At 45.0% G+C, this 14,531-nt stretch overlaps 1 protein-coding gene and 1 long non-coding RNA gene across 2 annotated transcripts in view; one reads left to right on the forward strand and one right to left on the reverse strand.

Annotated features, from left to right (window-relative positions):
- LOC128490557 (uncharacterized) overlaps positions 1–14,531 on the forward strand; it is a 54,996-nt gene that overhangs the window by 22,094 nt on the left and 18,371 nt on the right. The gene's annotated exons all lie outside the window — the stretch shown is intronic.
- On the reverse strand, positions 591–3,761 carry TUBA8 (tubulin alpha 8). The gene is made up of 5 exons (XM_053462472.1): positions 3,632–3,761; positions 2,384–2,606; positions 1,941–2,089; positions 1,095–1,775; positions 591–968 (listed from the first exon to the last, which is right to left on the reverse strand). The coding sequence occupies exons 1-5, from the start codon at positions 3,653–3,655 to the stop codon at positions 675–677; spliced, it is 1,371 nt and encodes a 456-aa protein (XP_053318447.1). The 5' UTR covers positions 3,656–3,761; the 3' UTR covers positions 591–674.

The following is a 14,531-nucleotide window of genomic DNA, read 5'->3' on the forward strand; positions in this document are numbered from 1 at the left end:
TTCTGTGATAAAAATCCACGTTATTTATACCAAATAATTAATGGTTGCTATGCCGATGTCACGTGAATCACGGTATAGTGGCGTTTGGGCAAGTTCACAAAAGGTTTGAGATGGGCTGGAACTTTGCCTTTAATTGAAATGACATAAAAGCATTATTTTAATGCTAATTAACTTAATTAACGATAAATAATGAATAAATCTCTCTACAAGTCCTTACATATACTAAGGGACATATATATATAATATATGTATATATATATATATATATATATATATATATATATATATATATTTATATATATATATATATATATATATATATAAATCTATTCAACAAGTGAAGCGTTATTTTATTTAATCTGGGCTAAAAAAGAAAGAAGGGGCTTCAGGGAGAGGACTCTGGCAACAACAAGGCTATCCTGGCACTTTAAGGTTAGCCAGATGACCTAAGGGCACTGGTTCGGCGGATCGAGTGAGTGTGTTTGGTTCTGAAGGTTCCAACGGCCAGCAGCCCACCCGGCATTCGCCCGTTGAGCCAGGTGGCCAGTCTGGTGGTACGTGGAGATCGAGGTCTTGTGAAGAGACCTCCTATGAAGAAAGATTGTCCCCTGTTGAGATTTTTTGGAGTATTTTATTTAAGATTAGTCTCCACGACTAGCCTGGAGTCTCCCCACTCAATATTCTTCCGCTCCGTTCTCTTCCTCAAAGGAGTCCATTCCCACCTCCTCGTAGTCCTTCTCCAGTGCTGCCAGGTCTTCTCGAGCCTCGGTGAACTCCCCTTCCTCCATGCCCTCGCCCACGTACCAGTGCACGAAGGCGCGTTTCGCGTACATCAGATCGAACTTATGGTCCAGCCTGGACCAGGCCTCCGCGATGGCGGTTGTGTTACTGAGCATGCAGACGGCACGCTGGACTTTTGCCAGGTTCCCTCCGGGCACCGCGGTCGGGGGCTGGTAATTAATGCCAACCTAGGAAAAGTAGGTAAAAGAGATAAGGTAAAAGAGATGGCTGTTCTTCAATAAACCAGAGGCTATACAGACGGGTTGGAGCCGTGGTACCTTACCGACATACATATATATACGTTTACTCCCTACCTTGAACCCAGTAGGGCACCAGTCAACAAACTGGATACTCCTCTTTGTCTTGATGTTGGCTATAGCCACGTTGACATCTTTGGGAACGACGTCTCCCCTATATAGCATGCAGCAGGCCATGTATTTCCCGTGCCGTGGATCACATTTGACCATCTGATTGGATGGCTCAAAGCAGGCGTTGGTAATTTCGGCCACGGAAAGCTGCTCGTGGTGTGCCTTCTCGGCCGAGATTATGGGTGCGTAGGTGACCAGCGGGAAGTGGATGCGCGGGTAAGGGACCAGGTTGGTCTGAAACTCCGTTAGGTCTACGTTGAGAGCACCATCAAAACGCAACGAGGCTGTGATGGAAGACACTATCTGGCCGATGAGCCTATTAAGATCTATATAATTTGGACGCTCAATGTCGAGATTTCTCCGGCAAATGTCATAAATGGCCTCGTTATCCACCATAAAAGCACAGTCGGAGTGTTCCAGCGTGGTGTGTGTTGTCAGGATAGAGTTGTACGGCTCCACCACCGCCGTGGAAATCTGTGGTGCGGGGTAAATAGCAAATTCCAGCTTGGACTTCTTGCCGTAGTCCAAGGAGAGTCGTTCCATGAGAAGGGAGGTAAACCCAGAGCCCGTGCCACCTCCAAAGCTGTGGAAAATAAGAAATCCTTGCAGTCCTGAGCAGGCGTCACTCTAAAAATACGGGGAGAAAAACCATATTATCGTATCGGTATTCTAAATTGGAACGCTGTGAAGCCAGTGGGAACTCAACAATTGGGGAGATTCCATCACCTGTTGGCTGCAGGCATTGGTCAATCCAAAACATGACATCATTAAACGGACAAAGCTAACACTTACCAACTTGCGAATACGATCCAGTACCAGGTCAATAATTTCTTTGCCGATAGTATAGTGACCGCGGGCGTAGTTGTTGGCGGCGTCTTCTTTGCCCGTAATGAGTTGGTCTGGATGATATAGTTGGCGGTAGGTTCCACCGCGGATTTCATCTGGTTGAAGAGAGTTTGGGTAAAGATGACTCAAAGAAAGAGATTTAAAAAAATTAACATTTCCATTAACGCAAAACCCAGTAAGAAAGTTATGAAATCATTAATACCCTCATACTATGCATAAGGGGGACGCAATATGTTATCGATTTTGCCGCAATGGTTATGGTGCACAGTATAAAGCGTAACGCGCATCGTAGAATGAATGGCGCAGAATTGTTGGGAATGAGCGGACGTTTGGACTGAGTACTGACTGGCAACCTGGGATACAAAGATCACGGGAAAATGCCAACTTACCCACTACAGATGGCTCCAGGTCCACCATGACCGCCCGGGGCACGTGTTTGCCGTTACCCGTCTCACTGAAGAAAGTGGCGAACGAGTCGTCGGTGCAGCCTGGTCCTGCCTTCTCCATCAATACGCCGTCCGGCTGGATACCGTGCTCCAAGCAGAAGAGCTCCCAGCAGGCATTTCCAATCTGTACACCGGCTTGGCCCATGTGAATGGAGATGCACTCTCTCTGCGTGCGGCAAAAAGCGGCACACAATCCAGATATATGGTTTATATATATACATCTAATAGATCTTTGGATGAAGTGCAATCCCACCGGCCACTTATATAATCCAAAATGCGCACAATATAAAGGCTGTTTCTGTGACCGTAAAAGGAGATTTTAGCTCTTTATGACAGTAGAGTCGTTAAGGGGGCTACTGGGGCTGAAGCCCCCCCGGATCTCAACTTCTCCCTCTGACCGGCCGAAAATAAAGGGAGAAATCGGAGGGATGGGGAGAAAGAGAGCAATAACAAGAAAGGAACATTGATCAAAGAGAGGGGGAGAGAAAAAAAAAGACAAGAGAAAAGGAGAAAAGGCAGAGATAAAAAGAAAGGGGGAAGTGAGAGGAGGAGAGATAAAGTAGAGGGGTGGGGAGAAAATGAGTGGAAGGAAGAGATAAAGAGGAGAGATCATGAGATAGGGAAGAAAATATGAGAAAGGGGAGAGAAACAGCGTGTTTGTGTTTGAAAGCGGTTGTATGTAAGAACATGCTAGTGTGTGCATGCAAAGGCAAGTGTACATGTGTGTGTATATATTTATATGTGTGTGTGTATGTATATATATTTATATGTGTGTGTGTGTGTGTATATATTTATATGTGTGTGTGTGTGCGTGTCTATTTATGTGTGCCGTGTGCGCAGCAACCACTGTCAAAGAAGACTCCAGTGCTATAAAATCTGCTCTGGGCTCGAGCCCCGGATCTTTTGGAGACCCTGGGCCGCACTTCAACCTACCCATCAAGACTTATTTCCCTTACAAGCCCATTCCCCACAAGAACTAATGCACCTAGTTTAACGGGGGCCACCATTAATTATGCATCGTGGCGGGTCAACCACATGGAGAATTTCTTGCAAGAAAGCCGGAGTGGATTCTGGGTAACGTATAGTTAAATGGCTACGATACAAATCATAAAAAGCTTTGGCGAGCTATCCCCTTTTCTCATTGGGGTCTCTAGGCACCCCTTTCCACCCACCCGTCCACGCATGACGTACTGATTTGGTTTTGATCCCCCACATGGTGGGTGTAGAAGGGTCTCCTTTCCTCTCCTAAATCCAGGCACAGGACAGACTGTCCGTCAGGTCGCTGCAGGGGGAAAGAACTGGAGGGCAAAGGCTGGATATAGTTACAAGGCTGAGAGCTATAAACAGCCACCAGTTAAATGGGAGGGACAGCCTGGCACGCATACACGCTAACACCGAAACATGACAGCCACACGCAGGGAAACATGGAGCAAGAAACTTACAGGGGATCTCACACCTTATTTATTCCTCGCATCAGATAAAAAATAGGTTTCCACAAATCTTGCTGTTTCCGTTTTTAACCGTTCTAGTTTTTGCCCCCATAATATAATGTTTTCGGGCAGCTGCATATTAGCCGCTTGTATGCGTTCTCGCTCTGTTGTCTGAGCCCCGATCTACTAAACGAACCCCCCGACTCCTTATCATACTGCCCGCAGATTAAAATGACATTTATTATTATTGGTGACATCAAATGTAAAAGGTTAATCCAAAACGGGTGCGTTTATTGTGAATGAGTCACAGTGAGTTTTATTGACACCGCAGTGAACGCAGAGACCCCCCCTTACACATGCCCCCCCCAACGTACCCAATGTCTTAATCAGGATGTTTGTGTTGGAGGTGTGGCATGAGCCGAGAACGGGTGGGGCTAGTACAAGAAGTAACCACCCACCTTACCCAAGCACGCAGGAGCCCCAATGGAGTCCATCTGGTCGGGGAGGTCAAAGGATCTCCCCAACTTCCCAACTGGTCCCCTCTATGGGGGGATTGGACAGCTTTCCCAGGGACCGCAGGACAATTCCTGAAAATCTGGAAACTACAATTATTTATGTAAAATAAATGGGCTTGGTTGGCCCCATACTGTGGATATTCAGGTCAGTAATTATTAGTACCGGGTACTGAAGTTGTCGTGTCCCCTCAGCAGAAAAATACCCCCAAAGCATAATGTTTCACCACCTCCATGTTTGACGGTGGAGATGGTGTTCCTGGGGTCATAGGCAGCCGGTTCTCCTCATTCAGATGTTCCGTGGCAAACTTCAGACGGACCGGTACATGTGCGTTCTTGAGCAGGGGGACCCTTGTGGGTGCTGCAGTCCTTCACGGCGTAGTCCGTTACCAATTGTTTTTTTGGTAACTATGGTCCCAGATTTCTTGAGATCGTGGACAAGATCCTCCCGTGTCGTTGTGGGCCGATTCCTCACCTCACTCATGATCATTGAGACTCCATGAGGTGAGATCTTCCATGGAGCCGCAGACCGATGGAGATTGACAGTTATTTGGGGTTTCCTCCATATATCGGCAGCAGGGACTAATAATATATATCGGCAGCAGGGTCTAATATTTATATATATCGGAAGCAGGGGCTAATATTAACATATAGATATATCGGCAGCAGGGTCTAATATTAATATCTATCGGCAGCAGGGACTAATAATATATATCGGCAGCAGGGTCTAATATTTATATATATCGGAAGCAGGGGCTAATATTAATATATATTGGCAGCAGGGGCTAATATGAACCCCTTAAGGACAATGGACGGTCCCTAAACCCATGTACGGGCTTTGTCATTAAGGGGTTAATATACATCGGCAGCAGGGGCTAGTATTAAAGAGTGAAAAATAACTGCCAGTTCAGCTGTTATTTTTAAATCATATTTTAATCAGGATCTTTACTTCAAAGACACAAGGACATATTATGTAGTTACAAACGCACGTCTAACGCATATATATATATATATATACACACAGACGCATGTATATATATATATATATAGTGTATATGTAGCATTTTAAAATTGCCCCCCTACTTTGTCCCCCCTATATATGAAAGCTTGAGAGGTCGCTGCTCCTCCTCTGCGGATCTGACAGCCATATTTATTTATAACGGTGCATAAATCTTTGCGATGTACTTTATAAATATTGCAAAGGTAGAACTCAGATATAAATAATTGTATATTACCGGTAATATTGTACATCCAGATTCTAGGAGGTTTGGAAAGACGGTAACGATAATGTTCCCCGTACACAACATAAAAAAAACAAAAGGTATATAAGTCGCCGTTTGGGTATAATCAAGAGAAACCGGCAAGAAATTCTGGCGTCAATCAAATGTTTTTATTACAATGGGAAGAGTTCTTCGTAGCAGAGTAGAGTAGGTTGCAAATAGACTTCAGTCAATTAAGTTCAGCCTTTCACACCTACTGACCCAAAAGAAGGCGAAAAAAACCCTACTTGTGGCAATTCCCAATTACACCACAACAGGGAAAAAATTCCTTCTTGACTCCATGGTGGCAATCGGATTACTCCTTGGATCTACTCGCTAATACTACTGTCCTTCTTCATGGGTGGTCATTGAGAAGAGGAGGTTCATTCTTCCTCATCGAGATCTTCGCCTTCCTCACGGATCTGTTGCGGCCTCTCTGTCGGAGAGAAATAAAGTGGAAATTGGTTAATAATTTGTGTTTATGATGTTCCCACGTTTCCCGTCTTCTACTTGTCTCTACAAACTAGAAGCGTCCAAAACAACCAATAACCGGAAAGAGCCAAAGCCTAGCGGCCACGAGGCCAGAGGGTGGATGAGTAGTTGGGGTAGAAGCGGGTGACTGAAAGCAGCGATCAAAATGATGCGAGTTCTTGTTAACGAAGAAGTCTATTAAATTATACCCATCTCTCAGATCAACCTCATTTTTGTGAATAGATGCGAGTGGACATTCGGCTCTTACTCCGACCCCCCACTATGTAGACTTCTTCTGACCTTTGATGAACGCGGCTCCAAAACATCAATAATAAAAAAACGGCAATTTACAGCATAAAAAATAAACGGAATGCGTGGATTCCAGCGATTTACCTGCGCCCTTCCTCCATGCGGATTATCTCCGGGGGCTCCTCGGTGTCAGAACTGATGAACTTCTGTGTAAAATAAGGAATAACGGCGAGATATGTAGATGAATTCATCACACTTTGGACACAAATTAAACAGCGTCACAGCAGGACGCCACAGATTACGCTGTAAATTGTTATAAAGAACCAAATAAAACACATTGGATGTTTTAGGCGAATCATCCGCCGTGCGCCCCAATGACCAATCAGCCTGAATGTATCCTATTATTATACCCAGGGGCTGATATACCAAAACCTGCCCCTCCAGCATTATGGGAACCAGGGGCGTCATTACCTACCCCAGAATATTTGGGACCCCCCCCTTCCCGATATATAAAACACAATCCCAATTACCTTCTTCAGGAGATACAGGAGTCCGCAGAGCACCAGAAACCCAGCAAACATTGAAATCGTTTTAATGGTGACTCTCGCCGCGAGGCCGAGTTTATGCTAGAAAACCAGATAAAAACATTATGATGAAAATCCCAACACTTGGCATTTTTAAAGATTTCTATCTAGATTTTGGGAAATGTTGGGCAAAATAACGTGATTTCCCTTTAAAGAATTATTAAAGAGCTTTTTCATTCGTATGGATCGGGCGCTCACTTTAATTACAATCTGAGAAACTAGGAGGAAGTGAATCTAACTTTTAAACCAAATTGCTTTAATTATCCTCCCAAAATCTTTGCCATGCCCCCCCCTCCCACATCTCTAACCCCCAACCAAAAGCCTCTCCCATTGGTTATTTGTGCCGGGTGGGGGTAGTTATGGACACTCACCCTCCGTTTATGATGGTCAGTTTTCGGAGGTCCGGCGTGTTCGCTCTCCTTCTCCGCGCAGGTCCGGGGTGAGGTGTCCGGATGGATGCGCAGGGTGCTGGTAAAGCGACTTCTGTGCTCTCTGATGGAATGCTGGAACGCCTTATCTTCGAACGGATTACCGTTGGGTCCTAGAGGAGATAAACAGATAACATCAGCATATTTACAGAGTTCCACCCCTCCGGGAAGGTATTTGTTGTAGGGGCAGCGATGGGAATAGCCCCCCCCCACCCCACAGACACTCACCGCAGTCCATGGCGTCCTTGTAACAGGTGCTGAGACAGTCGATCTCCACGGATCCACTAAGTTTTCCATAGTCCATCTCAGCCAAGCACAGGCAACACGTGACGGGAAGAGGCAACACGCTACAAAGAGAGAAGAAAACACGGAATCTACAGAACGTCCAAACAATGGATCTTTACCCCAATAATAATAATAATAATAATCTTTACTGGAACCAAAACAGATCCGGCATCTTACGCCCATCACACGGCTGACGCATTTCCCCGAACCCAAGTCAGAAAGTCCTGAAATACGCGGTCTATCCTGAGACTTTACAATGAGAGCCATGCGCGGCAGCACCCGAGAAATGAGCAATGAGGACGGAGCACATGACCCGATCACCGCCATATTTAATATTTACTTACGCTTTTTCCAAATGAGGTGGAATCGTCATCAGTTTTTCAACAGCCGTGTGAGGAATGTTGGAGGCGCCGACGTCCCTGCGGAGAAACACAGAGAGCATAAAGCGGAGATTTCCCAATCCCTTCACAGCTCCATACAGTAAATAAAGCGATGTCGCTCTGATTAGAGGGGATCTGTGACCGGGGGGGGGTTGGGAATATCCGGCGAGGAGTTGTAGTAAACTCAGCCTTTTAAGCATTTCAAACCTGACGTATGTGGCTGAGCGTGATATCTGTGTGGCAGAAAGTGGTGTGTGGCTGAGAGTGATCTGCGTGGCTGACAGTGAATCCGGTAGTGTGTGTTCTGGACGGCTGGCAGTAATATGTGTAGCTGAGAGTGATGTGTGTGGTAGAGAGAGATCTGAGTGCTGTGTGCGGTACTTACAGCTCTTCCAGTCCTTTCATGTGGAAGAGAGATGGATCTTGAAACTCTTGCAGCGGATTTTGGGCCAAACTCCTGAAAACAAGCAAAAAAAAAACCCCGTTACCTCCTGCGTGTCACCATGTGATGCGTTCTACTGATACCCGGTTAAAGGTGCTGTTCCATTTACACGTTTGTAACTAAATTCAGTGTTAGAGAATTCGCTGCCCAAACCCTTCCATGAAATGCATCCCTTTAATAAACCGGTTTAGCCCACGCGTGTTACTTACACGTATGTCAAATACTGGAGTCCGTGAGATGTCCTGAACGTCCCATTTTGGATCATGGTGACGGTATTTCCAGACAGATCCCTGTATAAAAGCAGAAGGATTTACAAATAAATCGCAATCGCCGGAGGGGAGACCTCGCAGAAAGCAACAAAACAAATGCTAACGGCCCAAAACTTTAAGAATTAAACATTTTTGGGCATTAAATCCACAGAATGGGAGACGCTTTATCAAAAACGCATGAGAGACTCCGCAGGAACATGCAGTCTGCCCGGCCTGTGATGGAACAATTAGCAGAATTCTAAAATGGAACTTTAATCTTCAAATAATTCTAAAAGTTGCATAAAAAGTATTATAGCAGCCGAGGGACTGGTGTCGCTGGAGGGAGTCCCATTTTATAACAACATTTAATAATAGAAATCTTTAAAGCCGATCAAAAAAACTTACAGATGGAGCAGAAACGAGACCGGCTCCAGCGCCCGCGGCTCAATCGCGTTGATGATGTTACAGGACAGATCCCTGCGAAAGGAAAAAGAGCAGCAATAATGGCGTCAAAAAAAGGAATTGTTACAGTATAATATTATTTTATCCGATAATAGATGGGAATCAGCATTATCCCTCTTCCTACCCAAATGTTTCTATTTTCAAAATGTTTTAAACTTACAGGAATTTCAGTAACGGAAGTCCTTCGAACGCGTCCGCGTCGATCCGCTCCAAGACGTTATTCCTCAATATCCTTAAAATAAACAAAGAGGGGAATTAATATCCTCATCAATATAACGAGATTCAATCACATTAGCAAATAGTCATTTTATGGAATATAATAATATATATAATAAATATTCTATACAGAAATCCCATAAATGACTCACAAGGTCTCGGTCCAGGTGTATGAGACCCAGTCGCTCTTCCCAATGGTGGAGATCCGGTTGTTTCTGAAGTCACTAAAAGGAAAGAATAAAAGAGTCACTTTTTCTGTGGAACCAGAAGGATTCTCTTTCCGGCCGATAATGTGACCCCCCCCCCCGGGCCCTTCTACCAGCGCCCCCCAAACGCGTCCGTCTCTCCCCCGCGTCCCCCTACTTACAGGGTGTTAAAGGTGTAATGTGGAGGCTTGACGACAGGGATCTTTGTCAGGTGAAGAGATGGGCTTCCCACACAGGCCAAAACCTGGTCATAGCAGCGGCACTGCGGCCCACAGGCGGCTTCACCGAATGGCAGCGAAGCTGGGCCTATTGGGGCAATCGCAGACAAATCAACCACTCTGCTGCTTGATGTAAGGAATAGCAGCAGAGCGATAAAGGAACATGCGCGAGGCATGTTGTCACAAAGAGATTTGGATCCAAATAGTAACCAGAGGTTATTCGCAATCCAATCGCCTACCCAGTACTGAGCAGAATGAGGGCTGAGGACACGGAACGCTTGATTTATGCAGCATCTGATGATGTCACAATGAGAGCATTCTCATTGTGACATCACAGTGCATGATGCCATGCCACAGAAAGATGCCGCCTGCCCAGCCTGTAATGTAACTATTACAACGTTAACAAAAATCATTCTAAAATGTAACTTTAGCATAAATAGTTATTTCTTATTGATAATAACAATGATAAAGTTTAAATGGATCTCTTACTCTCTCAAACCCTCACCTTCGGAAACAGATGTAGCTGTTTTAGCAAAAAGATAAAATGTAGTCTTTTCTGAAAGTTGATACTTTTATTAGACCGACACAGATATTAAATAAAGCAGCAGAGGCTTTCGGGACCTCGGAGGCCACTGTAGGGTTAACAGCGAAATGACAGTTATTATTACTATTGGTGACATCAAAATAAACGGATAACAGAAAACGTTATTGTAAATGATTCGCACAGCAGCGAAGGCGGAGACCCCCCTTACAGATGCCCCCTCTGAGGAAAAAGATTCAATTTTCGAAATGGGGGGGACCCTGAGACTCGTGAAACATTAACCCTTTAATAGCACATTGTGAAACCTTTATATAGCGACTTTTTCAAATGTGTCGACCCTTGGTCTGAAGAACCCCCACCTATTGTATTAAGGATGGAGAGGAACGGGTCTATAGATACGGTATAATCTCCACCTTCTGGCTGCTGCGTTAAGTGGTCTCACTATGGATCATTTATTAAATGATTTATTCATTATTTATTATTTATTAAGGTTATCTGGATGATGAAATAACATTTCAAACCATTTTGGGGACGTAGCGATCAATCAGCGGGTTCTGGCAGGTTTAGGAACGTTCCACCTCCACCGATACCTTGGCAGTAAAAATGTATCAAGTAAAACAATCTCTCGATACGGTGTTATCAGTTACATTACAAGTCAGACTTAAGCAACATAAAGAAACAAAAAGTATATAAGTCGCCTTTTGGGTATAATCAAGAGAAACCGGCAAGAAATTCTGGCGTCAATCAAATGTTTTTATTACAATGGGAAGAGTTCTTCGTAGCAGAGTAGAGTAGGTTGCAAATAGACTTCAGTCAATTAAGTTCAGCCTTTCACACCTACTGACCCAAAAGAAGGCGAAAAAAACCCTACTTGTGGCAATTCCCAATTACACCACAACAGGGAAAAAATTCCTTCTTGACTCCATGGTGGCAATCGGATTACTCCTTGGATCTACTCGCTAATACTACTGTCCTTCTTCATGGGTGGTCATTGAGAAGAGGAGGTTCATTCTTCCTCATCGAGATCTTCGCCTTCCTCACGGATCTGTTGCGGCCTCTCTGTCGGAGAGAAATAAAGTGGAAATTGGTTAATAATTTGTGTTTATGATGTTCCCACGTTTCCCGTCTTCTACAAGTCTCTACAAACTAGAAGCGTCCAAAGCAACCAATAACCGGAGAGAGCCAAAGCCTAGCGGCCACGAGGCCAAGGGGTGGATGAGTAGTTGGGGTAGAAGCAGGCGGCAGGCGGTGGTGGTCTCTCACCAACCCCAGCGTTTACAGGTGGGCTAACATTTCAACTTTAAAAGAACCGATGGCGTCGACCACAATGGTGGAAATTCACCTTGACCAAGAAGTCTATTAAACTATGGCGCTACCCAACTACCCTTTATTTGATCAAAAGGAAGAGCGCCAATCAACCTCACCCAACTCAGACGCGAGTGGACGGGTTATTACCGACATTCGGCTCTTACTCCCACCCCCCACTATGAAGACTTCTTCTGACCTTTGATGAACCCAGCTCCAAAACATCAATAATAATAAAAAACAGCAATTTACAGTATAAATAAAAAACAGCAATTTACAGTATAAAATAAACGGAATGCGTGGATTCCAGCGATTTACCTGCGCCCTTCCTCCATGCGGATTATCTCCGGGGGCTCCTCGGTGTCAGAACTGATGAACTTCTGTGTAAAATAAGGAATAACGGCGAGATATGTAGATGAATTCATAACCCAATCAAATAAAATGCACATATACCCCAGAATATTTGGGACCCCCCCTTCCCGATATATAAAACACAATCCCAATTACCTTCTTCAGGAGATACAGGAGTCCGCAGAGCACCAGAAACCCAGCAAACATTGAAATCGTTTTAATGGTGACTCTCGCCGCGAGGCCGAGTTTATGCTAGAAAACCAGATAAAAACATTATGATGAAAATCCCAACACTTGGCATTTTTAAAGATTTCTATCTAGATTTTGGGAAATGTTGGGCAAAATAACGTGATTTCCCTTAAAAGGGAAAAAAAGCTGCAACGTATACAATTTATGCAAATTTTTAATCATTCCTATGGATCGGGCGCAGACTTTAATTACAATCTGAGAAACTAGGAGGAAGTGAATCTAACTTTTAAACCAAATTCCAAATTGCTACTTTTTCTAATTATCCTCCCAAAATCTTTGGCATGGCCTTACACCCCCCCCCATCTCTAACCCCCAACCAAAAGCCTCTCCCATTGGTTATTTGTGCCGGGTGGGGGTAGTTATGGACACTCACCCTCCGTTTATGATGGTCAGTTTTCGGAGGTCCGGCGTGTTCGCTCTCCTTCTCCGCGCAGGTCCGGGGTGAGGTGTCCGGATGGATGCGCAGGGTGCTGGTAAAGCGACTTCTGTGCTCTCTGATGGAATGCTGGAACGCCTTATCTTCGAACGGATTACCTTTGGGTCCTAGAGGAGATAAACAGATAACATCAGCATATTTACAGAGTTCCACCCCTCCGGGAAGGTATTTGTTGTAGGGGCAGCCATGGGAATCCCCCCCCCACCCCACAGACACTCACCGCAGTCCATGGCGTCCTTGTAACAGGTGCTGAGACAGTCGATCTCCACGGATCCACTAAGTTTTCCATAGTCCATCTCAGCCAAGCACAGGCAACACGTGATGGGAAGAGGCAACACGCTACAAAGAGAGAAGAAAACACGGAATCTACAGAACGTCCAAACAATGGATCTTTACCCCAATAATAATAATTATAATAATCTTTACTGGAACGAAAACAGATCCAGCATCTTACGCCCATCACACGGCTGACGCATTTCCCCGAACCCAAGTCAGAAAGTCCTGAAATACGCGGTTTATCCTGAGACTTTACGATGAGAGCCATGCGCGGCAGCACCCGAGAAATGAGCAATGAGGACGGAGCACATGACCCGATCACCGCCATATTTAATATTTACTTACACTTTTTCCAAATGAGGTGGAATCGTCATCAGTTTTTCAACAGCCGTGTGAGGAATGTTGGAGGCGCCGACGTCCCTGCGGAGAAACACAGAGAGCATAAAGCGGAGATTTCCCAATCCCTTCACAGCTCCATACAGTAAATAAAGCGATGTCGCTCTGATTAGAGGGGATCTGTGACCGGGGGGGGGGGTTGGGAATATCCGGCGAGGAGTTGTAGTAAACTCAGCCTTTTAAGCTTTTCAAACCTGACGTATGTGGCTGAGCGTGATATCTGTGTGGCAGAAAGTGGTGTGTGGCTGAGCGTGATATGCGTGGCTGACAGTGAATCCGGTAGTGCGTGTTCTGGACGGCTGGCAGTAATATGTGTAGCTGAGAGTGATGTGTGTGGCTGACAGTGAATCCGGTAGTGTGTGTTCTGGACGGCTGGCAGTAATATGTGTAGCTGAGAGTGATGTGTGTGGTAGAGAGAGATCTGAGTGCTGAGTGCGGTACTTACAGCTCTTCCAGTCCTTTCATGTGGAAGAGAGATGGATCTTGAAACTCTTGCAGCGGATTTTGGGCCAAACTCCTGAAAACAAGCAAAAAAAAAAACCATTACCTCCTGCGTGTCACCATGTGATGCGTTCTACTGATACCCGGTTAAAGGTGCTGTTCCATTTACACGTTTGTAACTAAATTCAGTATCCCTTTAATAAACCGGTTTAGCCCACGCGTGTTACTTACACGTATGTCAAATACTGGAGTCCGTGAGATGTCCTGAACGTCCCGTTCTGGATCATGGTGACGGTATTTCCAGACAGATCCCTGGATAAAGCAGAAGGATTTACAAATAAATCGCAATCACCGGAGGGGAGACCTCGCAGAAAGCAACAAAACAAATGCTAACGGCCCCAAACTTTAAGAATTAAACATTTTTGGGCATTAAATCCACAGAACGGGAGACGCTTTATGAAAAACGCATGAGAGACTCCGCAGGAACATGCAGTCTGCCCGGCCTGTGATGGAACAATTAGCAGAATTCTAAAATGGAACTTTAATCTTCAAATAATTCTAAAACCTGCATAAAAAGTATTATAGCAGCCGAGGGACTGGTGTCGCTGGAGGGAGTCCCATTTTATAACAACATTTAATAATAGAAATCTTTAAAGCCGATCTAAACAACACTTACAGATGGAGCAGAAACGAGACCGGCTCCAGC

The sequence above is a fragment of the Spea bombifrons genome, chromosome 4, assembly GCF_027358695.1.
Source record: "Spea bombifrons isolate aSpeBom1 chromosome 4, aSpeBom1.2.pri, whole genome shotgun sequence".
NCBI classification, from domain to species: domain Eukaryota; kingdom Metazoa; phylum Chordata; class Amphibia; order Anura; family Pelobatidae; genus Spea; species Spea bombifrons.